Source organism: Miscanthus floridulus, chromosome 8, assembly GCF_019320115.1.
Source record: "Miscanthus floridulus cultivar M001 chromosome 8, ASM1932011v1, whole genome shotgun sequence".
Classification (NCBI taxonomy): domain Eukaryota; kingdom Viridiplantae; phylum Streptophyta; class Magnoliopsida; order Poales; family Poaceae; genus Miscanthus; species Miscanthus floridulus.
Genome location: NC_089587.1, coordinates 46,771,663 through 46,796,747, shown reverse-complemented (window position 1 = coordinate 46,796,747; position 25,085 = coordinate 46,771,663). Strand labels below are relative to the sequence as shown.

General features: G+C 42.2%; 2 protein-coding genes across 3 annotated transcripts; one reads left to right on the top strand and one right to left on the bottom strand.

The window, feature by feature from the left end:
* Positions 1–15,047: 15,047 nt before the first annotated feature.
* LOC136471880 (aspartate carbamoyltransferase, chloroplastic-like) lies at positions 15,048–21,528 on the top strand. Of its 2 annotated transcripts, XR_010762143.1 has the most exons (6): positions 15,048–15,742; positions 16,191–16,330; positions 17,138–17,311; positions 17,414–17,650; positions 20,448–20,655; positions 21,488–21,528. XR_010762143.1 is itself a non-coding variant. In XM_066469631.1 (5 exons), exons 1-5 carry the CDS (start codon positions 15,292–15,294, stop codon positions 20,553–20,555), a joined length of 1,110 nt encoding a protein of 369 aa, XP_066325728.1. In that variant the 5' UTR covers positions 15,048–15,291; the 3' UTR covers positions 20,556–20,687. The 2 variants fall into 2 exon arrangements, 1 of the variants encoding a protein (XP_066325728.1); XM_066469631.1 differs by lacking the exon at positions 21,488–21,528 and having other exon boundaries at positions 20,448–20,687.
* Positions 21,529–22,775: 1,247 nt separating this feature from the next.
* LOC136471881 (transcription factor MYB36-like) lies at positions 22,776–24,168 on the bottom strand. The gene is made up of 3 exons (XM_066469632.1): positions 24,033–24,168; positions 23,758–23,887; positions 22,776–23,628 (listed from the first exon to the last, which is right to left on the bottom strand). Exons 1-3 carry the CDS (start codon positions 24,166–24,168, stop codon positions 22,962–22,964), a joined length of 933 nt encoding a protein of 310 aa, XP_066325729.1. The 3' UTR covers positions 22,776–22,961.
* Between the last annotated feature and the right edge of the window lie 917 nt (positions 24,169–25,085).

Below are 25,085 nucleotides of genomic sequence, written 5' to 3'. Positions count from 1 at the left end.
AATGATAAGTTCCCAACAGGAGCAAGATTTCTAGGAAAAGTATTATGTGAGTCTATCCTTTAGTCATGACTGAACTAATCTTTTCTCATATTTTAAATTTGTTTTATCAAAGGATTTTCCATTCGGTTCGAAACAGAAAGCATAACATGTGAAAATAGAGTGTATTGGGCTCAAACCTGACCATAGACAAAGCTCGGGGCAAGGCAACACCATGGTGGGCTGACCAACCCAAAGAGGAGGTTGGACAGCCTGCTGTAGGGGCTACTCGAGGCTCGCTTCGTTGGACGTGGTCCTTGATCCATTACTTTTCGAATTTCATGATTAAATTCTATTTTGTTATCGTGGTGTCTCCCCCACACTTGTTTTCCTATATACCTTTATGCACAACATGTGGAGACAAAACACATATCTAAAAAAATAGAGAGCAGATAATAATAATAATAAGACTCCATTAATATCATAAGGCACTTTATTACACAAACCAACCTAAACACAAACTCTTGACTAGCTAGCACAAACTTCAACCACTCTAACAATCTAAGCTAAACGAGTAACCTAAACATACTTTCTTTAAATACTTGACCTAACCACTCGTGCCTTATATTCAAATACCTAATTCTCACTTCCTCATCTTAGCAACAAAATAATTCAAAGCATTTAAATCTTGTTGCAGGCTCTTGCGATAAATGTGTTCTTCGTCGATCCTCTGTTCTAAGGTATAAATAACATCGCTTAGATCTTCAATCTTCTTCTCCAAGAGGGCAATGGTCATCCGTGGGTGTTTCTCTTTATTCTCTGGGACAGTTGATGGCGCCTTCCTCTTCTTCTCCTTCAGGGGAACAACTTTGATCTGATCTGGCATAGATTGGACTCCATTGATGGTTGTATGAGGGGTGACCGACTAATATTTCGCACATGTAACATCTCCAAACTTATTGGTCTTGACTCCAGTCAGCACCTTATGTCCCTTCGGAGGGAGGAGGTTGATCTTCTTTGTCACCTTGATTAGCTTCAGGACGTCTAGACGAGGCTCTTGTTGGTGTTGCTTGGCTTCAAAAAGTGGACACGACGGCGGCGTAGCGATCACTGGACGACATATAGCTTGGGCAAAGTAAGACTAGATTGAGCGAATTAGGGTGATCTCTAGAAGAACGACACTTAGCGCAAGCGTGTTGGGCTTCTTGTTTAGATCAAAACCATAGGGGACGATCTCTTTGTTGGCCATGGGGACTAGAGAGGACAAGAGCTTTGCTACTGTTGGAGAGAGGAGGCTTTGATGGGATGGCTATGTAAACATACAGAGGCTTGCTTATACAGGGGGGGAACAACTTGTAGCAGGGGTCAATATCTATCTATTAGAGGTCTCATAACGAAAGAAAAACGAATGCATCGAAAAACTATTGGATTATGGAGAGGAAGGATCTAGAAGACACGAGAGAATCAACCCGGCATAAGGGGGTTGACAGGTGGGCTGGGCGGCCTGTAGGTGGGGCTGACTAGCCCCACATGTCATCATCTCACAGGGGTTTTTCTCACGGTGGTTTCTAATCCTGAAAAGTATATTTATGCATTATGAAATGTAAAGAGGATGGCAGTGGTGTAAATCTATGATAAAATCAGAAAATCAACCTCATCCAAATCCTTAGGTGGTTTTTAGGTTCTAGAAAGATCTTAAGACGGTGGTCATTTACCTTGAATAACATACCTTTGTCATTTTGAAGTGTTACCGCTCCATGCAACGAAGTGCTTATCACCTTGAATGGTTCTTCCCATTTGCTTCGAAGTTTTCCGTGCCCAAATAATTTGACCCTAGAATTAAAAAGTAATACCTTATCTCCAGGGGCGAACAACTTTTTCTTGATCCTCTTGTCATGCCATCTCTTTGTTCTCTCCTTATAAATCTTGGTGTTGTGATATGCTTTTTCATGCCATTCATTAAGCTCAGAGAGTTGCATCTTTCTCTTGGTTCCTGTGGCTTCAAAGTCCATGTTCCATCGCTTGATGGCCTAATGAGCTTTGGATTCTATCTCAACAGGTAGATGGTAGATCTTTCCATAAACAAGTTGATATGGTGACATCCCAAGTGGTGTTTTATAGGCTATTCTGTAAGCCCATAATGCATCGGGTAGCCTGTCCTTCCATGCAGTCCCCATCTCATTGATCATTATTTGTAGAATGTTCTTGATTTGTTTGTTCGATGTTTTTGCTTCGCCAATTGTCTAAGGGTGGTATGGAGTAGCGACATTGTGATGGATCCCATGTTTTGACAAGTAATTGTGAAAGTTCTTATCAGTGAAGTGAGTGCCTCCATCACTAATCACCATTCTCAGAACTCCGAATCTTGTAAATATTGTTTATTCAAACATTTTCTTGGAGATCTTCACAATGTTAGCTCTACATGGCATGGCTTCAACCCACTTGGAGACATAGTCAACTGCCACCAAGATGTATTCACAATTCCTTGACTTTGGAAACGGTCCCATGTAGTCGATTCCCTAGACATCGAAGAGCTCTATCTGGAGCTTGTTGGTGAGTGGCTTGGCATCTCTTCAATTAATGTTCCTGTTCCTCTAACACGCTCCACATCTTTGGATGAAGACTTTGTATCTTCATACATGGTTGGCTAGAAGAATCCACTTTACTAGATCTTTGAATGAGTGTGGAATGCGCCATAGTGCCCTCCATATGGTGATGAGTGGCATCGCTCAATGATCTTGATGCCTTCTTCCACTGGTACACATCTTCTGAGTAGGCCGTTAGAGCAGACTCTAAAGAGCTACAGTTTATCCCATATGTATAGACGACTTTCGTAGATGAGCTTCCTTTTGTTCTCCCCTGGTGGTATATAACCTACAACCATAAAGTTAATAATATTTACATACCAGGGGCCAGATTTCGTGACCTTGAAGAGCATGTCGTCCCTCAGTGAATCATTGATGGGCAATTCCTATAAATTCTCAAACTGCATTCTGGACAAGTGATCGACAATAGAATTTTTTACTTCCTTTTTATCTTTTATTTCTAAATCAAATTCTTAGAGTAGCAAAATCTATCTTATTAATCTAAGTTTAGCATCTTTCATAGTGAGCAAGTATTTTAAAGCAGCATGATCAGGATGAACAATCACCTTAGCTCCTACTAAGTAAGATCTAAACTTATCAATAGCAAAAACAATAACTAGGAGTTCTTTTTCAGTTGTTGCATAATTAAGTTGAGGTCATATCAAAGTTTTGCTAGCATAAGCAATTGCATGATGCTTTTTATCTTTTGTTTATCCTAAAACTACCCCCACAGCATAATTACTAGCATCACACATAATTTTAAAAGGTAGCGACCAATCAGGGGGTTGAATGATTGGTGCAAAGATGAGTGCTTTTCTTAAGAATGTTAAAAGATTTCAAGCATGCATCATCAAATTTAAAAACGAATATCTTGGCCAAAAGATTTGTAAGTGGTCCAGCAATGTGTGAAAAATATTTTATAAAGCGGCGGTAAAAACCAGCATGACCAAAAAAACTACGGATCCCTCTAATATTTATAGGAGGAGCTAACTATTTAATTATTTCAATTTTAGCTCTGTCTACCTCAATCCCTCTTTCGGACACCAAGTATCCAAGCACTATGCCTTCTCTAACCATGAAATAATATTCTTCCAATTAAGGACTAAGTGCTTTTCTTCACATGTTTATAAAACCTTGTCTAAATTTTGAAGACAATCATCAAAAGTTTTTCCATAAACAGAAAAGTCATCCATGAAAACTTCTATGATTTCTTCAATCATATCAGAAAAATATAGATATCATGCATCTTTGGAAAGAAGCTGGAGCATTACATAGCCCAAAAGACATTCTACGGTAAGCATAAGTTCCATATGGACATGCAAAGGTGGTTTTACTTTGGTCATCTAGATGGATTGGAATATGGTGATAACCTAAATACCCATCAAGGAAACAGAAGAAAGAGTGATTTGCTAGTCGCTCCAACATTTCATCAATGAAGGGCAATGAAAAATGATCTTTCTTTATTGCCTTGTTAAGTTTTTGGTAGTCTATACACATCCGCCATCCAGTGATGGTTTTTAGGGGATTAATTCATTCTTTTCGTTTTTGACAACAGTCATGCCTTCCTTTTTAGGCACAACTTGAACAGGGCTTACCCACTCACTATGCGGTATAGGATAGATGATCCCGGCGTGTAGGAGTTTCAAAACCTCTTTCTTAACAACCTCTCTCATCGCATTATTAAGCCTATGCTGTGGCTCCCTAGAAGGTATATGCTTTTCTAAGATAGTAAGCAAGAGTAGGGATTCTTCCTGAGAGAGTTTATCACTTATGATCATAGGAGAATCATAATTATTGAGAAAAGCATATCTAAGACTAGAAGGCGGGGATTTAAGCTCAGTGATGGGTTTAGGTGGTTCTAGCAATTCATCCAAGGGTTCAGTCTCTGTAGGATTTTCTTCGTCCTCCTCGATGAAGAATTGGGCATCATCTTCAAGGTTGGGTTCGATCAAATCATCAAGAGATGCAACCTTAACCTCTTCCATTGGGTCTTCCTTAGGAATTGGCTCAGTCTTAGCATTTAGAGAATGAGTAATGGGTATAGAAAGCTTAAAGTTTTTCCTAAGTCTTATCTTCAACTCCCCCGTTTGTCCTTCTTAGATAAGTCTTTCAATTGGTTGTCCTATCAATAGGTCAAACTCCATGATATCATAGATATATAAGCTCAAATGAACTTTGGTTCCTTTTACCTAGATAGGAAGGACATAAAGTATCCCCAAACTCAGGAGAATGTGTCCTGAAAGACCTTTTAATTACTTTGTTGTTGGGGTTAATGGCACGTGTTTCAATAAATCATGAGCAAAAGATGCAGACATGATATTAACACCCACAACTAGATTATAAAGAGCATCGAAAGGAGCTTTGTTAATTTGGCAATGAATGGAAATAGAAGGTGAATCTAGACGAATCACATCAGAGGAAAGCTCTGATTCTTCTAGCCATTCATTACTTATAATAGATACTAGCTCTTTCATAGTCTTTTTAAGGAAAGCTTCCTCAGAAGGTCTTCTAGTTCTAACTTCAGTAAGCTTTGTCTTCTATTATTCAATTCTAGAGATATTACTAGAGAAAACATAGACATAGTATGTTTCCTATAGTAACAAGGTCCTGCTAGGCCTACTAATGGGAGATGGACTATAGAGGATTCAATGGGGCTATAAGAGTCACCCTCATGAGCTACCACCGATTCAGAAAATAGGGTACATCCATGAGTAACCGAGTCTAAGCATCACACTTATACTATGAATACTACTTTAACCTAGGAGCTACAAGGATTAAAGTACTCTAAGAGAGTTGCAAACCTAAAGAACAATATGAACAAGATGCTTACTTGAATTAGAAGTCAATTACGAGAAATCTCAGAAGTAAGCTCAAGAAGAACTTGATTTCGCCAGGGTACAAGCCATAGAGAAAGCACCGATAGTCCAGGACTTCTCCAAAATTCTTCCCTCTCACTCTATCTCTCTATCTCTAATACAAGACTAGATCCTATGGAGGACTAATCTTCTCTTGATCGCTAGCTCTGATCCTGGTGGAAATATGAATTAGGGTTTCTAGCCCTCAGGCTCTCAGGATCAAATGCCAATTCATGCCCTATAGAGGGGTGCAGGCAGGTATATATAGGCCAGAGCATCAATCCTGAGACCTCGGATCAAACTGACTTAAATAAATAGTGGAGATGCAATCCTTAAGTTGGTAGAGAATCGACATAGCGAGGATGGGCTGACATGTGGGGCCCACAGGCTGGCCGGCCTATAGGTGGGGCCGGCTGGCTCCACATGTCAGGGGCATAGGCTCTACTTTAGTGGAGAGCCTCCTAGTGTCTTCTAGAGTCTTCCCACGCTATTTACGCGGTGGAATTCCGTAATTTCCTTTGACGTATAGATCCTCCTTGACGGTTTTCTGATTAAATTCTGCTGATAACACAAATTCATCAAAAGTCATAGAAATTGTTAGTTAAAACCCCTAAGTCTATGTTGGTGATCCATTTTAGCCATTTATGCAAGTTATATTGATGGTTTGTGATGAATGTTAACTACCGTCAACAGGCATCCACACAGAGAATATAATACTATAGCTACTTCAAAGACATGTCAATATAACCAGGCATCTAGCACAATGGTAAAGACCGTGCATTTCTTCCTCTGGGTCCTAGGTTCGACTCCTAGGCATTGAGGTTTTTTTGAATTTATTAGACCCTAGCGGCACAAAAGGTACAGTGATGCAAGCCGCTAGGTCCCATAGGTCGGATGGAGATGGAGAAAGGTCCCACAGATACACGATACACGTGAGCCACTGGGTCCCATAGGTCAGATAGTCCCATAGGTACACGTGACACGTAAGCCGTCGGGTCCCATAGGTCGGATGGAGATGGAGAACGGTCCCATAGGTACACATGACATGTAAGCTGTCAGGTCCCACAGGTCGGATGCTAAAGGGTCCCATAGGTATATGTCAGACGGAGAAAGGACCGAGCTTGACTTTTATGATGAACTACAAGCGTCATGGATGAGTAACTATAGGTCCCAAAGGTACAAGTTGGATGGAGAAGGGTCCCACAGGTACACATCGTGTGGAGATATGATCGAGTAGAGACTTTTATGATGATTTGCAAGCATCATGGATGAGTAACTGCAGATCCCACAGATACACGTCAGATGGAGAAAGGATCATGTGGAGATCTATGATGAAGCCATTCATTATAGATCGAATATTGTTCATCATAGATGTGTAATTAGTTCAATGGCAAAGCCCTGTTCATCATAGTATTAAAGGAGACCATGATAGATGAGTCGCGCGAGTGATCTATGACAAAATCCTATGCTCTTCTTATGATGTTTTTTGTGACGATGCCTGTTTTCATTATAGATAGGGAGGGTTGAAGGATCATCACCACTGATATATGATGAAACAAAAAAATTCATCTTAAAAAGTGATCTTCTATGACGGTTTCAGAATGGTCATTAAGATTTTCATCATAGAAGTGGATATTTCTAGTAGTGTTATGACTATCATCTTCCAGAGATAGAATATACACTTTCCAGCTTATTTGGTTAAGACTATAAGATCAAGAAAGTGGTGTTAGGAACAAGCTTAAAGAACTAAGCATGTTGAGTTAATCAGATTGGATTAAGTAAGTTGTAACTCGAACATGTTTGTTTCTTATTTATGTGCCTACCAGAATCAAGGAAAATTCTTTAAATAATGACCATTTATTTTAGAATATTACCTTTGTCATTGGAGCGTAATGACACCATGTGACGAAGGGTAGATGACTCATGATGGTCCTTCCCTTTTTGTTTGAAGTTTTCCTTATTCGGCTAGACTCGTAGCTTGAGCTGTTCATGAGCTTCTTGTTTCTAGATTGCACCCTTTCTTTCTCATCCTTTTGTTATGCCATCTTTTTGCTCTTTGATCTCTTGACATTTCATTGGATCTTTCGCTCCACTCATTGTTTTATGGCACTCGCCTTCTTCCTCTTTGTTCCATGGAGTTCTTCCATCCATGTTGAATGAGTTGTGTCTTCTTTTCTCAAAGTTATTGGAGTTCATCATGTGCCTTGCTTCATCTCTGATTTAATCTCATCTCGTGACTTACCCAAATTGAATTAAGAGTTTCCTATAGGGGTTAGTCTAACAAAGTATCCAGTATCTACTAAAGTATACTATCGACTCAAAAATCAACCTAGACATCACATCTAATTTGATTTAGGAAGGCATTTTAACCTAAGCACCACGCTTAATTTAAAAGCCCTTGGAAGTAAAATCAGCACACCTTTTGGTTCGAGAATAAAACTAGATATCGCATCTAATTTAATTCAAGAAAATAGTTTAAACTAAGCACCATGCCTAATTTAAAAGGTGTATGAAAATACTTCAAAACCTAAGCATATACTATAGCAAACAAAGGTACCATAAAAGTATTATAGAGATTTGCTCAAATGAAGATGAAAGTGCATGATTGTTATTTAGCAAATTGAGCATGGCTTAAAGGTAGAGACAACCAAAATTAGCAACATGGTATGAAATGTTTTTAGAGAAATCTATCCCCCAGCTTGAATTTTGCAGCAAAATCAAGTTTGGATGGATGTGATTTGATGTTGCATGATCATTGGTTAGACATACCTTGCATCGTCATCCTTCATCCTTTTTGCTTTAAACCTAGAATGGTTAGTGGCAAAAATACCTGAAGGAATATTTTCACAATTATATTGCTATGCTCATTTTACAAGGGCATTACAACAAAAGGTGAAAGCTCATGTTATCTCCCGAAAGTGCTTGTTTTGGGACAAAAGCTCGTCCATGGAAAATCTTTGAATTGTGTTTTAAGTTGTTGGAGTGGTTTTCCCTCCAACACCAACCTTTGCGTACCTAACTCAAGATTTATGCCAACACATTGCAATATTTATGATAAACATATGCATCTACAACCACCCTTTTTTAAAATTTATGAACAAGAAGTATGAGGGTGTTGAAGATCTTCTCATGCGAGCATGGATTTGATAAGGTGTTCATGAAGTAGCTTCCATGCTCGTTGATGTCATTTTCCCTTTCAAGCTCCAAGGTTGATTCTTCATGGATGTCCAAATTTTCCCTTGAATTGGTGACTCTCGGGTTGATCTTATCTAAGGCCTCCTCTAAACTTGGATGAGTCATGTTTATTAAGGAGACTGACTTAAGCTCACCCTTTGGATCTAAATCTGGTTTGGGTTCTACCCTTAAGGCTTCGTCCTTGTCCATCCATTCAATAGCATATGAATTCTTAACATCCTCTAGCCATTGTCGTTGCTCTTCTTGGTCTGCCATGGATCCTTCATGATTCCTATGCTTTGGTTGTCTTAGAGGATTTCTATGATCATCATGAGACTCAGGAAAAAGAGCATAAAGGGAATCATCGGGGGCAAGGATGGATTTAGAGATGGGTTCATATGAGACATCTAGCGTGGGCATAGAAGGGAAAACGATAGAATTGGCTTCTAAATGACTCGACTCTCCTTCTATAGCATCACTTGACATGCCACCCTTGAGTTCTTCCCAATGTCCTACATGGGAATAAGGACGCTTCCTAAGAGATCCTTTCTTGAGAGGATTTGAATTATATTCACTCAAATGCCTCTTATGTAATAGAAAGTTTAAGCTTTTTCAAAATCAGCATAAAAAAGATCATCCTTAATTTCATCATGGCTTCCAAAGGTGGAATTTTTTCTTCCCTTGGAGGATTTTGGGGTATTGATAGTTCATGATTGATAGCTAAATTTTGGGATTGGAGTGGTTATGATTTGGCTATCAAAACTTCCTCTTCTTGATCAGGAGATGATTTCTTCTCTTCCTCGGGGAGTTTATCATGAATGCTAGTGTAGGGAATCTTTCCAATAATTTTATCAAGGATAGTCCTTGCCTTATACTATACTAGCAGACAAAAGAAGAAAATCTCCTCTAGAGGCTGCATCAAGGGATTTCATGAAATCCTTGCTAAGACCCATATAAAAATGTTGAAGAAGTACAAGGTCTTGAATGGCAAGGTCAGGGCCAGTGGTGATGAGGTCATTAAAATGAGCACATGCCATGACAAGAGATTCTTGTTCTTTTTGTTTAAAAGATAGAACCTTAGATCAAAGGCTGACAACTCTAGAGATGGGAAAGAAATCTAGACAAAATTTAGAGCATAGCGTTTTTTCAATCTCCTTTCATACTTCCTACGCTTCGACTATACTATTGTTTAGCTCTTCCCATCAAAGAGAATGAAAACAGCTTCCATCTTAAGGTCTCGTCAGACATGCCAGCAATATGCAAACATACACAGGTCCGTCCAAACTCCCATAGGTGTGAGTATGGGTTTTCATCACCTTCTCCTGAGAAGGATTGTTTCCAAATTAATTTTATTAAACCCGGGTGCAGCTCATAGCAAGGTGTTAAGAAGGCTTTGAAGATTTTAGGAGCTCTAGGCGTGCGCTCATAGGTGCAGCGTATTGATGGTTAGGAGTGGAATCCATAGTGAAAAAGAAAAGAATAAAATAAAATAAAAAATAAAAGATACAAGGTTAAGCTAGGTTCGGAGTTAACTCAACAACTGTTTTCCCGGTAACGGCGCCAAAAAGCTTGTTGGTATTTATTAACTGAAGGGTCGAGATGGCGGACTAGAGGGGGGTGAATAGTCTTTTCTAAAATTAATCACGTCGGCTAACCGATACAAATGCGGAATTAAAACTATCGGTCTAGCCAAGACTATACCCCACTATATATGTTCACTAGCACCTTGCAAAGATAGCAATTATGCAACAAAGGTGCAGGGCTAGTTAGAGCTCTCCTAAACAATTCTAGGAGCAAAGTTACACAAACCTATGCCACTAGTATTTTAAGCAACAAGAGAGCTCCTACACATGCTAGTAAGCAAAAGCATAAAGCTAACTAAGCTCACTAGCAATGCTCAATAACAAGGCAACCAATGTCTAATTAGAGAGCGCAAATACTTAGCTACACAAACTAAGCAATGTGACTAACAAGGTTACTAAAACTAAATTAGCCACGCAAGGGAGCTACTTCTTTGCTACACAAGCAAGAAGGTAATTAGCAAGCAACACAAGCTATCTAATTACAAGAGCAACTACACAAGCTTAATATGTATAAAAGTAATTGCAAGCTTGTGTAATGGGGATGCAAACCAATGGGAAGAACAAGGTTGACACGATGATTTTTCTCTCGAGGTTCACGTGTTTGCCAACACGCTAGTCCCCGGTGTGTCGACTGCTCACTTGGTGGTTCGGCGACTAATTAGCATCACCCGCTAAGCCCACACATCGGGCACCGCAAGAACCTACCCCTTGAGTGAGGGTAGCTCAATGACACGCTTTACTAAAGTTGCTCTTCGTGACTCCCGCGGGGTGAGCACAAATGCCCCTCACAAGCACTTCTCCGAAGAGCCGCACAAGCTTCTTGCGCGCTTCGACGGAGACCACCACCAAGCCATATAGGAGGTGGCAACCTCCAAGAGTAACAAGCACCACCGGCTTGCAACTCGATCACCTAGTGCCACTCGATACAACCTCACGATGCAATCGCACTAGAATTGCTCACTCACACAATCAAATGATCACTATCATGTATATGTGTGATGGAGGGCTCCCAAGCACTCACAAGCATGGACACTAAGTCCCCTTTGGTGCTCCACACCAGCCATGGCCGAAGGCCACTTCTATTTATAGCCCCAAGGGCTAAACTAGCCGTTACCCCTTCATTGGGCAACAGTCGGGCTGACTGGACGCTCCGGTCGAGTTGATCGGACGCTGGACCTCAGCGTCCGGTCGCCCATAGACAGCCACGTGTCCCGGTTCCAACGGTCACTTGACTTGACCGGACGCAGCAGCTTTCAACTGACCGGACGCTGAACCCCCAGCGTCCGGTCGTTTCCAGTAAGGTACCGACCTCGACCAGACGCGTCCGGTCACACTTGATCGGACGCAGCCAGCGTCCGGTCACACTCTAGCTTCTGCGTCATCGTACGTCAGCCTAACCGGATGCAGCCTGCCAGCGTCCGGTGCATTCAGATCCAGCATCCGGTCAGTTGATCGACGCCAGCATCTTCGCGATCAACTCGTTTTCACTTCTAACTTCTTCACCCTTGCTCCAATGTGCTAACCACAAGAATTTGCATCCGGCGCAATAGAAAATAGGCATTTCATTTTCCCAAAAGCGCCGAATCAGGACCCAAACCCATCTCACCCCTACAAACACCACCTCCTTTGTAAATGTGCCAACACCACCAAGCGTACACCACCATGTGTATGTGTGTTAGTATTTTCATAATCATTTCCCAAAGGATGTTAGCCACTCAACTTGCCACGCCACTTGATCCTAGCGACAATGCAAAGTTAGATCACTCGGGTGGCACTAGATGACCGATATGCAAACAAGTTTGCCCCTCTTAATAGTATGGCCATCTATCCTAAACCCGGTCATAAACTTCTCTACACACCTATGACCGGTGAAATAAAATGCCCTAGGTTATACCTTTGCCTTGCGCATTCCATTCCATCTCCTTCAATGTTGATGCAACACATGCACCAACACGATCAATAATGATATGATCCACTTCATATCATCATATGATCATATTGGTTCATCGATCTTGACTCTACTTGCTCTTCACCGTTGCCATCGTCCATCGGCGCCAAGTCTTGCTCAAGCTTCACCGCCACGCGGTCCATCACTCTAAAGCCTTCGACTTGCCCTTCACGCTTACAACCAGTCCATCAAGCCAAGTCTTGTCTTGATCTTCTCTACCTTGATCACATGACTCAATGTCATATCTCATGTGCATTTAAGCTCCTTCATCATCACATGTGAGCTTTGCAACATCTTCAAGCCATTTTCACCTTCATGGTATATGTTGCTCACACACATGTACCTATGGACTAATCACCTATGTATCTCACATAAACATAATTAGTCCACCTAAGTTGTCACTCAATTACCAAAACCAAACAAGGACCTTTCATTAACGCATACAGATAAATCCACAAGCGCACAAATACCGCTATAGCTTTCACCCAGAAGTATTACAAGTATCATATCCACAGAGAAATATGTGAGATTAACTATGTCTAACTTAACCCGGAGTATCAACAAGACTTGAGATAACATGAGTATAAAAGAGATAACTAAGGTCTTCTAGTTCTAACTTTGGTAAGCTATGTCTTCTATTGTTCAATTCTGGGGATATTATTAAGGGAATCACAAGTAGAGTATGTTTCCTATAGTAACTAAATGCTACTAGGCCTACAAACAGAAGGTGGACTATAGAGGATTCAACAAGGCTATAGAGTCACCCTCGCGAGCAACCACCGATCTGGAATGTAGGGTACATCTACGAGTAACCAAGTCTAAGAACCATGCTTACACTATGAGTACTACTTTAACCCAGAAATGACAAGGATTAAAGTACTAAAAAAGAGTTGCAAATCTAAAGAACAGTATAAATACGTTACTTACTTGAATTAGAAGTTGATTACCAGAGAAATCTCAGAAACAAGCTCATGAAGAACTTGATTCCGCTAGGGTACAATCCATAGAGAGAGCGTCGATAGGTCAGTACTTCCTCCAAACTCTTTCCTCACACTCTATCTCTATATTTCTAATACAAGACTAGATCCTATGAAGGACTAATCTCTAATGAGGATAATATGAATTAGGGTTTCAGGATAGCTCTGCTGGAGGGGGTACAGGGGTTGTATATATAGGAGGTAGCATCAATTCTGGACCCTCGGATCAAACCGACTTAAAAGGACGACATAGATGCAATCTAGGAGGTGGTGAAGAACCGACATTCGAAGCGGAGGCTGACCGGTGGGGTCATTGGGCCGGCCGGCCTACAGGTGGGGCCGGCCAGCCCCACATGTCATCCTCTTGTGGTCTCCTTCGGTGGTTTGCCTTCTAGTGTCTTCTGAAGTTATTTTTGTCGCGAATAAATACGATTAAATATGACGATTGGGTCTACCTTGTCGGTTTTCTAATTAAATTCTCCTGTAGTCACATATTCACCAAAGCTCGTGAAATTCATTAGTTTAAGCCCCTATTCCTATGTTTGGTGATGAAATTAAGTATATATGCAGATTACGTTGACAATTTATGATTGATGTTAACGACCGTCAACAAAGACCCACTAAAGAAGAGAGCACCCAAGGTTAGAACTTCTAGCCTAGTAGTGCAACGAAGCCTACGTGGTGCCTTATGGGGAGTTTTGCGAAAATCGAAACTTTCGATAGGGGTTCGCAACTTCTGACTTTAGCAAACTCTCCGAACAGTGTCGTGAAGTGCTTGTGTGCCCTTTTAGGTTTATTTTAGTTGAGTTATGGAGCACTTTAGCACCATCTGCACTGAGAGTTGCAACCCTCTTCATAGTACGACTTTTCTAAACTCAATTTGGAAAAATAAAAGTCACCATCGCCTTTTGAGTTGAAAACGTTTGCATTTAAAAACAATTAAGGGCTCTCATTTCCTATACAATATCTTGATCATGGCTCTGTTTATTTTTGCTTATGATCAATTCAATTATAATCATCATATCATGGATTTTTTTTGATTCTTTGTGCTAGTTCAAATTCTATGACATCGATAATCAAACAGGATGACTAGCGCCTGAACGTTCGGTCCCAACAATGCGTTCGGACGCAGCTCCCACCATCCAACCGTGACTCAATACGTGGGCTTGGGCTGACAACGAAAGTGGTATCCCTGCCCATCAATTGGAATCCAACGGAAGCCTATTCCTACCCTCGTAACAGAAGGGGAGAGCACACGCTCGCGTTCGTGCCGCCATCCCCCAGCACGCCCCCTCCATCGGTCCTCGCCGCTCCCTCTCCGCAGTCTGAGAAGGATGCAAGGCAGTAGAAGGCGAGGAAGAGACATCGAGGCGAGGCAATAGAAGACACGTAGGGAGATGCAACACCTGATCTACTTTTGAAATATCATGTAACACTTGCAACATACGTTTGAAGATAAATGGAACACTTGAAACATGCATCTAAAACACTTGCAAAAATACCTGAAAACCGTTGTAAACCATACGCAACATCTAGATAAAACAGTTGCAATATATGTGTGCAACATATGCAATATCCAAACAAACACACTTGCAATATACGTTTGAAAAAACAGATGAAACATTGGAAACAGAATCTTGCAACATACATGTACAACCATTACAACAATTACAACATCCAGATATATTTTTACAACATTTATATGAAACAATTACAATATAACTATAAAACATCTGAAAATTCTTGAAACATGGGCTTGCAACATGTGGTTTAAATTGCAACATCTACTTGCTAGATGAAAATAGAGGCTCATCAATATGGACGCTGACGTGAAGCTAGATGCCATAGAATGACACGTTAGCGTGGCATCAACGGCACAGACCTCGGCAGATGCGACCACGACAGGACGGGGTCCATCTCCCCTGCAGCAGGGGGGCGGGTCCATCCGGACGGACATCAAAACAGTAAAAAAGAATAGCCTTTAGCAGCATTCTCTCTTTTTTCCCAGCGAGAATCCGCGGATACATGTCCTCACAAGTCACAGCGCCCAACAAAAAATAAAAAAAAAGCAGACAAAATCTAAAATCTAGCGACCTCCCGCGGTCCCGCCGCCGCCTGCCGCAGTGCCGCTCCCTGCTCCTCCGAAAAACGGCTGAACCCTAAACCCTCCCGCCGCCTCGCTTCACCCCTCGCATGGCCGTCGCTGCTCGCGCCGCCCTCCCGCGGCCGCACCTCTCTCTCCCTTCCTCCTCCCGCCGCAGCCCCCATCTGTCCCTCACGCCCTCCTCCGCCCCTCGCCTGCGCGGCGGCGCTGCCACCTCCGTCGCCGCCGGCACCTCCGCCGCGCCGCAGCAGCACCAGGTCACCACGCGCCTGGGCGACGTGATCGAGGCGCAGCAGTTCGACCGGGACGCGCTGAACGAGATCTTCGAGGTGGCGCGGGAGATGGAGGCCGTGGAGCGGGGCTCCCACGGCGCCCCCAGCCGCGTCCTCGAGGGGTACCTCATGGCCACGCTCTTCTACGAGCCCTCCACGCGCACGCGCCTCTCCTTCGAGGCCGCTATGCGGAGGCTCGGCGGGGAGGTGCTCACCACTGAGAACGCGCGCGAGTTCTCTTCCGCCGCCAAGGGGGAGACACTCGTAGGTGAGCTACTGAGCTTCAGCTGCCTTGTTGAATACGTTAGATTTTGTATTAGTGACGGTGAGGGAGTTGTTGAAGTGGAAAGGTTGGCGTCTCCACTATATTACGGGTGCTGTTGAGAACGGTTGGTGCCTGAGCACATGCATGTAGGTGAGGAAATGAGCATGCCAAGCTTTCTACCAACATATCGGTTTTCTATTTCTGTTTTGGGAACCATTGCTTGCCGCTAGTTAACAATTGCCAAATTTCCATTTCTCTGAAATTTTCAATTCTGAATTAGTCAAAAGATAAAACTGGATTTAATTGACACAAAAGGAAAATGATGTAATGGATTACCTCCTCCGTTGCAGAACTAAATTTGTTCTTAAGTTACAATTCGGACAGAATTTTACCAATTTCTGTCTCTTGAGAGAGAATTCGAGGTTACTAACCATGTCTATCCATGACGCAGATACCATAAGAACCGTTGAGGGTTATTCTGATATTATTGTTCTGAGACATTTTGAAAGTGGAGCCGCAAGGAGAGCAGCGGATACTGCGAATATTCCTGTTATTAATGCAGGTGATGGGCCAGGGCAACATCCAACCCAGGTAAATGTTCAGTGTCTGACCCTCCCTCCATCTGTCTTACTTTAAAAAGTAGTGTCAATTGTCATCCTTGGAGGTTGGCTCCTGAGACAGTGATTTCTGAGTTTTCTAATCTTGGCACAAGAGCTAAAAACTGCATTTTAGTGAATGATGGTCTAGCCATTGGTTGGGATGTTGCAAAGTTGTCAACAAGCGACAATGACCTGTTTGATGGCTATTTTGAAGTTTGGGTACTTTGGGAGGTTGAAAAGGATAGGAAGCTGCACTTGGACTTGAGGATGGACACTCCTGCAAGGGCTTAGCCTGGATATTCTTGTAGTATTTTCTTCACGTGGTTTCTGTCTGTGTTTCTGGACCTGTCTGATGGTCCATTAAGTATTGTGTTATATGATTGTAGCATTGGAAGAATGAAAGTGAGCACAGCAAAATAAACCATTCGTAGGTCTCCTTAGAACAGGCCATGTACTGGAATATGCTTTGTACCATTTATTTATAAATTTGACTAGGCCTTCATTGTGTTGTCAACTTCCTGATGGTATATTCTACACCTGCAAGAATTCCTTCTACCACAAATCAGCAAACACATTACATGCTACAGCTAATTGTTTGTAGTCATTTACTCAAAGGTTCATCTGGAATACCCAAGTATCTGCTGCATCTTGATGATAAGTAAAGTCAGGTCATACTCACTGGAGTGCATTTCTATATTTCTATAACAACTTGCTGAAATACCTTTTGTGTTGCATCTATCTTAAGGTTTGAAAATTTTGCAGTGCCATTTGTAATTCGCAATTTCATTCTTTTCTTCAGGCTCTGTTGGATGTGTACACAATAAAGAGAGAAATTGGCACACTAGATGGGATAAAACTTGGTTTGGTTGGTGACCTTGCTAATGGGAGGACAGTTCGTTCTCTGGCTTACTTGATTGCTAAGTACCAGAACATTAAGATATACTTTGTATCTCCAGATGTTGTTAAAATGAAGGTACGAGTCTTGTAAAGAAATATCTTTGACTTTGTTTCATTTATCCTCTATTTTATCCATACAGAATAAATGGAATTGTGTTTGTTTTCATTCTGTCCAAAGGATGACATCAAGGACTACTTAAATTCCAAAGGTGCTGAATGGGAAGAAAGTTCAGATTTGTTGGAGGTGGCTTCCAAGTGTGATGTTATTTATCAAACACGCATTCAAAAAGAAAGATTTGGTGAGAGGATTGATCTTTATGAAGCTGCTCGTGGTAAGTACATCGTGGATAAGAAGGTCTTAGATGTGCTGCCAAAGCATGCTGTGATCATGCATCCCCTTCCAAGGCTTGATGAGGTTAGAAATTGTCATTATGACTTCAGTAATTTTCACAGTATCCATTCTTTTCCATCGTAGTAGTCCATGTCCCCAGTGAGATGTAATTTGTTGTAGTTTACACTAGGAATTAACTATGGGTGCTGGCTTTGTCCAGTTGGTATTAGGCTGTATTTCCTTAGCGTTTCACAGTTTAAACTAGCATTTCAAATGCTAGCTTATCACAATTTAATCTAATATTTAAGTATGAGCAGTAGGTCTCTGTCGATGTGTTAGATAATGATAATCTTGTGTGATGGAATCACCATCACTTTTAGACCTTTTATGTTTGTTCATGCTGCAAAAGGGGTTATGTTGGGTTTAAAAAAAAGTTATATATTCACTTTAGAGAAGCTATAAATGACATAAGTGCAACTCTAGGACCTTTGTAAAATTCACTTGCTGAATCAATGACTTCAGCAAGTTAACAAAATAAGTAGTAACATCCATTTATCCATCTCTCCAATAGTTTCCTATACTAGCTTCCTAAAAAACAAAAAGAGGGTCCATGACTTTTTCTTTGTGTCAACCCATCAGTTCGCTGCCACCCCCCTGTTGCATGCTCCTGCAGCCAGGCATTGCTGCCCCTCAGCCAGGTGTGGTTGCCCCCCAGCCACCTGCTCCCAACCTTCAGGTAGCAAAAACAGGCCACAGCCGTTCGCTGGCCGCATCCTAGCCGGCCAGGCGGCCCCTGGCCACTGCCAGCCACCCCAGCCAGCCGCAGCCGCCTGCAGCAAGGCCAGTGTCGGCCTGGGTTTGGCCAGTGCTGGCTAGGAGGCTCGGGCAGTCTAGGGTTGGCCAAGGCTTGTTTTCATTGTTCTACAGCTGTTGGCAGTATGAGCATTCATAATTCACTTGTGAAAAAAGAATTGGATTGGTCTTCGGACGATGATACTATTTAATCATTTCTCCTGGTCTACCTCTGCATAGTCGGAGGAAAACGTGCAAGAAAACATGGTGGTTCTGTTCCGGAACATATTGTCATATATTGAGATAAACAATGAGGGCACGAGAGGGGCTATGATCCTACATAGCGAGCCCTGGCCGGCTGTAGCCAGCCTTGGCCATGCCGTATGAAACGTTCATAAAAAAATCAACAGCAAACCCCTGCCTCTAGATAGTAGCAGCTGTCCTCTTGCCACCAGCAGCCACAGCCTGGTCTTCCGTGGCCAGCTCTGATCAGCCGTAGCTACCCCTGGCTGGCCATAATCAGTCCTGGCCATTGCCCAGTGTTGTTGTCGCCGGCCAGAGCTGGCTATGGCATGACCAGACACACAATTGATGAACTAAATGTCAAAAATCTATTCATGGGATGGCAAATTAAGTTGCAGTATAAAAACAAAACGCCACTACACTTATGAATGTACTGTTCATCAACCAAGAATACAAGAGCACAACAAAGAACAATTTGCCATCCACATTTGAATCTACTGTTCATTGACTGACAAAACTATTTCACATGTAAAACAAATTGCAACAAAAAAGCTGAAAGCATTGTTCATCGACTGACATGTATACATGATTTTTTATATGATTTATATAAATAATATTAAAATACTGTGTTAACAAAAAAAAATCATCCTGCAAACTCCTGCCCACAGACAGGAGCAGCCACCCTCCAGCTAGCTGCAGCCAGCAACTGCCTGGCGTGGCTGAGCATGGCCAGCGTCTGGCTGTGGGTGGCCAGACGCAGCTGGTGGCCGGCTGGGTGTGGCTGCAGCCGCCCATGTCACGGCCATGGTCGGTCAGGTGGTGGCCGGGTGTAGCCAGGCGATGCTAGGCAGTGGTGGCTAGAGTTGGTTAGGGCTGCGTACCTTCAAGGGGCGGTGGCTTCAGAGGTTGGGAACTCCAGACTCGCATGAAAATAGAGAAAAATGTGGTAGAAGCAAAAAAAAAAAAAGGGCGCCGGGGGGGCGGGGTGGAGATACGTTCTTCCTATCCAGCGCAGAAAGTTAGGAGTTGGAGCGGATTTTTGTTGCAACTTCTTATTTTTAAGGAGTTGTTTTACTTGTCCTTTTTGCCAAAAAAACCCCTCAAATTGGGAGTTCATTTACAAAGCTCCTGGAGTTGCTAACTAGTTAAAACTGTAATTTTCTGAACAAGTTGCTAAATTTTTGACAAATGCTTTCGATAGCAACTTTACCAATAAATCCAGCATAGCACATAACAGTGCTATTACTACTACAAAAACTGGTCTTTAGTGGACATGTGGATGGAAGTGTTAAAATTTTCTGTTTTGACTAGGTTGTAATTACTGTATCAAACTAAATAGTTTGGTGTAAGTAGATATTATGTACCAGTTTTTCGTAAGTATGCATGTGCTGTTCCAATGTCAAAGCCTCCTGTAAACTCGGGAGCTACTTAGCCACAAGATTGCTCCACAGCTGGTTCCAACAGATGTCAGGTTATGGATCTTTAGAATAGTCAATAGTTGGTATGAGTCTATCTGGAAGATGGCTGGAAACCACATTGAGATTTAGAGAAGTTGATGGTTGGAACTTTTTCACTTTCTTATTTCTTAACACCAATATTGTGCGTATTTGTTTTTTCACAGAAGTGCTATACAAAAACCATTTCACATCGGGGGGAACTACTTATATTTACCATATAACTTATGAAATAACTATGTTAGTTACTGTGTATTCAGCTATCTCGATTATAAATTCTTTGACATGGAGTTGACACACTCTTTGCATTTTTTCTTTGATGTTTGTTACTACATTTGTCAGTGCAGTCCAATGCAAACCAAGAAATCTAAATGAGATCAATTCTTTTGCAGATCACGGTAGAAGTCGATAGTGATCCAAGAGCTGCATATTTTAGGCAGGCTAAAAATGGCCTGTACATAAGGATGGCATTGCTCAAACTTCTGCTTGTTGGTAACTGACATTTCTGCTAGTGCATGAGCTTGTGCTGCTTCAAGTGATGAGAAAATGTACTAATAATCAGCAGCTCCTGTCAAAATTCAACGTTCCTGTGCTATGCAGGTAATAAAAGTCTGGATCCATGTGAGAATGCAGCATTATTTTGCATGGCCAATGTTCATGTACAAATCCTTGTTCTCATGTGACGTGAGAACAAGGAACATCACTGATTTTGCTTGCACAAAGTCATTTGACCGATTCAGTTGTGATGATGCTCTGCTACATTTTTATCAAGCGTGGCACATACATATTTAGTATTGTTTGGCAGTAAAATTTACCTGCATGATTCTTTGGTAGGATAATATCACTGAGCTACCTCTGCTCAGTTCAGGCTACTTGCCTACTTGTGCATAACAACACTACTGATTTGGACTTTGATTAATGCTGCGGGTGTGCCATAGATGGTAAAGCAATAGCAAATAGCGATGGTGTTCAGTTGTGACAGCACTAGATACCTGACTGAATCATGAACTGATTGGCACTGCAAATCCTGCCCAGCTTCAATTTTTCTATCACCAGCGATAGCTATCTGTAGTCTTCATTCAGAAGTTGAGAATCTGTGGTGTATGTGTATAAATGTATTAATATAACAAGGAAAATGAAGATTAGGATAGCTAAACTACCGTAACATGTATTTCATCAATTTCAGTTTAATTTGAGGAATTGAGGCTATCAGATATGTATGTACACTAGGATTTGTGCTCATTGTGGCTATCAGATATGTATACTAGGATTTGTGCTCGTTTGCTTCATAGGCCTGATTCTTGGATTTTGCCACCCCCTTCCCCTCGCCCCCTCCGCCTTGTTTGTTCTCATGTTTTTTTTTATGGGCCTATGGGCTTGACTTTTGTTTTGTCGGCCTGATTTGCACTCTGATCTATTTTTGTTTCATCAGGTTGTGGATTGTGGTGTTGTGTTGATTTTCTGTCTGAACCATATAATACCTTCATATCTTCTGAAAGTTACTGGGTGTTCCATTTGTTTCTTAAAGAATATCATTATGCTTTTGTCAAAAGTTAAACTATTGTGAGTTTGAAAAGTTCATAAGAAAGTATTGATATTGATATTTATGATATAATTAAGTATATTATGGAAATATATTTATGAAAACTTTAATGGTACTATTTTGATATTATAAATATTAATATTTTCTAATAATTTTGGTCTAATTTACGATGATGGTTTAGCTTAGGACAAACCTAAATGATATTCTGTTTGAGATTCTAAAATTACATTCTTTTGGGATGGAGAGAGAGAGTCTCTCATACACATATAATATAATTAACTTTACAAAATAACTTTGTTTTTGTTGAATTGTAACCTTCTGAAATAGGAAAAAAAAGGTAACTCAGAATTGTACATCTGTTATCTTGTGTCGTGTTAAAGCTATTGCAACCTAAACAAATTTGCCAGTTTGTTAATCGTGTGAAAAAAACGACTACTGCAATCCAGAACTCTATAATAACCGATTAAGAGGTAGACATTGCCTAATGTACTGATGAAGCACTGATTTTAGGACAGAGAAAACTAGTGCAGCCACATGAGGGTGAAACTGATTCACACCGTCACATGCACACGACATATAGGTTGACCCTTTCCTTTTTGGGCTGATAGGTAAGAATTGTATGATCCCATCTCATGGGTGGGTCATAGATGGACTGGACTCACACTCACACATGAAGATTCCTGGTCAGCATGCTGACACAGTGACGCCCGCACAACCGTCCGACACACGCGGTTCGTGCCTTCATGTTGAATGCATTGAGTATTCGAGAACGTTTTTTTTTTCAACGTACGTACTTCAGGCCTGGTAGCCGTTTTTCAACGTACCTCCTCCTTATTCCTACATGCCAATGATATGGTACTAGTCTACTAGAGCATAATACGCACAGTCAAGCTTTGATTTGGACACAAATTGCATAAATATGTAAGTTAATGCGTAAACAGTACAAATTTGGACAGAGACAAAAAAGCTATTGTTTGAGTCTTTTGAGAGGCTATGAAATTGACTATGTGGTTCCAGTAGGAACCAGCAGTTTTTGTTCTCTGTTCTCCCCAATAAAAGCAACCTAAACAACTTTGCTAACTTCACTACTTCTATCAACATGATAGGTTCCTTATCCGTTCTTTGTCTGAAACATGCCAAGCTAATAGCATTTCTTTAGAGCCTGGCAGGGATTTTTAAGTACATTTATTTATTTAATTTATCCCTTACATCTTACTAGGAGTTTCTTACAAGATGCTTAGTCCAGTTTATGTAGTACTCGTAGATGTCACAAATCCAGAGCCAACTCTAGACAAATCCCTATATATCACCTCTCTAACTTAATTCACAGCTTCGTTCTTCACAGCTCAGTCAAATTTGATCACTAGATGTCATAAACCGATGCGTAGTCCAGGAACACCGTGTTGGTTTCAGGGGTGAAGTCCCAGCAACCCACAGGTGACTTTCCAGCTGCCTGGTCATAGCTCCACCAGTCCACATCCACCTGCTGCGCACCGCCGCCGTCGACCATGCCGGCGGCCTTGTTCTCACCGTAGAGCAGTTCTTCAAGCTCGGCCTCCATGCTGATCATGTTGGAGTTCTCCGCGCTCGACGGCGAGGCGAGGCTGTTGTCTATGGCAGCAGCACCCTCCAGCTGCGCATTCATCATCAGGTGCTCGTTCAGCGAGCTGGACGACTGCCCCTGTTCGGCTATTGTCACGCAGCTGCTGTTGCTGTTGAAGCTGTTGTTGCTCTGGGTACTAGCCCTGCTGCTGCAGCCGGGCCACATCAGGGGGTTGTGGTGAGCGCCCAGCAGCGGGTTCTGCAGCTGCATGCAGAGCTGGATCCTTTCCATGGCCGACGCACTCAGCGCCGCAGGTTCACCGTCGTTCATGTTCTCGCCTGTGGACGCTGCCTCGGCCACGACAGCTGCGCTCTGGCGGTGGTGGTCCTTGCGCCGCCCCAGGAGCCTCTTCTTCAGCTTGGTGTTCCAGTAGTTCTTCACATCGTTGTCAGTCCTCCCCGGCAGCTGTGCGGCAATGATGGACCACCTGCCCATGATATGTTAACACACATGCTTAGCACTGCACTTCAGTTTCAGCATGCATGGAGTACATACATACAGTCTAGCTAGTTGTAAAGAAAAGGCTGGGAGTGGTTGACTGGGTCTGTATGTGTACCTGCTCCCTATGCTAATGTAGAGGCTGCAGATGATGCTGTCCTCCTCTGGGGTGAAATCGCCATGCTTTATGTTGGGCCTCAGGTAATTGAGCCACCTCAGCCTGCAGCTCTTCCCACACCTCTTCAGCCCTGCATGCAGTTTCATGAATCAGTTAATCATCGGTCACACACACACATAAACACAGCTGAACAACTGGAATCGAGCTAAAACATGTCTGGCAATGCATGGCTAGATGGATGAGCAAGAGCTAATCAGTTCATCTTCACCACGTACCTATCTTGTGTGGCAGCGCAATCCAGTTGCTCCCAGTGCCATGCTCCTCGATGTAGTTCTTGAGCATTGCATCCTCCTCCGGTGACCATGGCCCCTTCTTCACCGTCGCCTTGTCGCAGCAGGGTGCTCTCCCCATCTCCCTCTTTCTTTCTCTTCCCTGGTAGTCTCTCTCTCCCAACCTGTGTGTGTATGAGCAGGCAGGTGTGCTGGAGCTGCGCTGCGCCCAGGATTTATAGGAGCTGGCGAGAGGGCTTTAAAAAGTACGGATATGGTTTGACCTTGATGCTGACACAAGCTTTCGTTTCGGTGTACTTTGGAGATTGCCTTTTGTTTCCTTGGCCACCCAAGTATCCCTCTGCTATGCTGCATAAGCAGAACAGAACATCAGAAAAGGTGTAGTATGCATCCTGCTTTCTGAAACATGGATTGGTGTCTCAGCAACACTTTTCCTAAACACTTTCACTGAATATATGATCCTTGGTTATAGTATTCAACGCAATTATTTCTTCACAAAATCATTCTAGCATATTGACAAATACACTAGGATTTAGGACAGGTGAGGAATGCACGAGCCACGATGAACAGTTAGTACTCTGCAATTCACCATAGCTTGACGACCAGTGCATAGAGATCAGCTTACGCTAGAACTAGGGTAGTGACTGGTGAGTCATGTAGTGTGGTCGACCAAGATTTCTAGGACACCACCTGTACTGTGCGTAACTGAGCCAACTACTGTGAACTTAGTTAAACTTGCGTAGGATTTAGGGTCTATCTAAGAATGATGATGCCTCTACTGAATCAATGGAACGTGTCAACGGATAAGAAGGCAGTGCAATCTCCATTGTTACTTCTTGTCTTCATCTAGCCATAGAATCACTGTGACTGATGGGATAAGCATGAAGGCCATTGACATGGGTTAATCATTGGATTCAGATATGATGAAACCAGGGCTCCAAACAGAGGTAAATAATATCTGATCCAACTCAGATCCCTGAGGAATTTCCATATGATCCAACCCAGATCCTTGAAAAAAAAATAGATTTTAAATTTTGA

What these genes read in the sequence shown, in the direction of transcription:
- LOC136471880 (XM_066469631.1), top strand. Translation starts at nt 15,292, where the DNA reads ATGGCCGTCGCTGCTCGCGCCGCCCTCCCGCGGCCGCACCTCTCTCTC. An exon ending in CAGATGTTGTTAAAATGAAG is followed by an intron (nt 17,312 to 17,413) that starts GTACGAGTCTTG and finishes TTCTGTCCAAAG; the next exon opens with GATGACATCAAGGACTACTT. An exon ending in CCCTTCCAAGGCTTGATGAG is followed by an intron (nt 17,651 to 20,447) that starts GTTAGAAATTGT and finishes ATTCTTTTGCAG; the next exon opens with ATCACGGTAGAAGTCGATAG.
- LOC136471881 (XM_066469632.1), bottom strand. Translation starts at nt 24,168, where the DNA reads ATGGGGAGAGCACCCTGCTGCGACAAGGCGACGGTGAAGAAGGGGCCA. An exon ending in TGCGCTGCCACACAAGATAG is followed by an intron (nt 23,888 to 24,032) that starts GTACGTGGTGAA and finishes AACTGCATGCAG; the next exon opens with GGCTGAAGAGGTGTGGGAAG. An exon ending in TACATTAGCATAGGGAGCAG is followed by an intron (nt 23,629 to 23,757) that starts GTACACATACAG and finishes TATCATGGGCAG; the next exon opens with GTGGTCCATCATTGCCGCAC.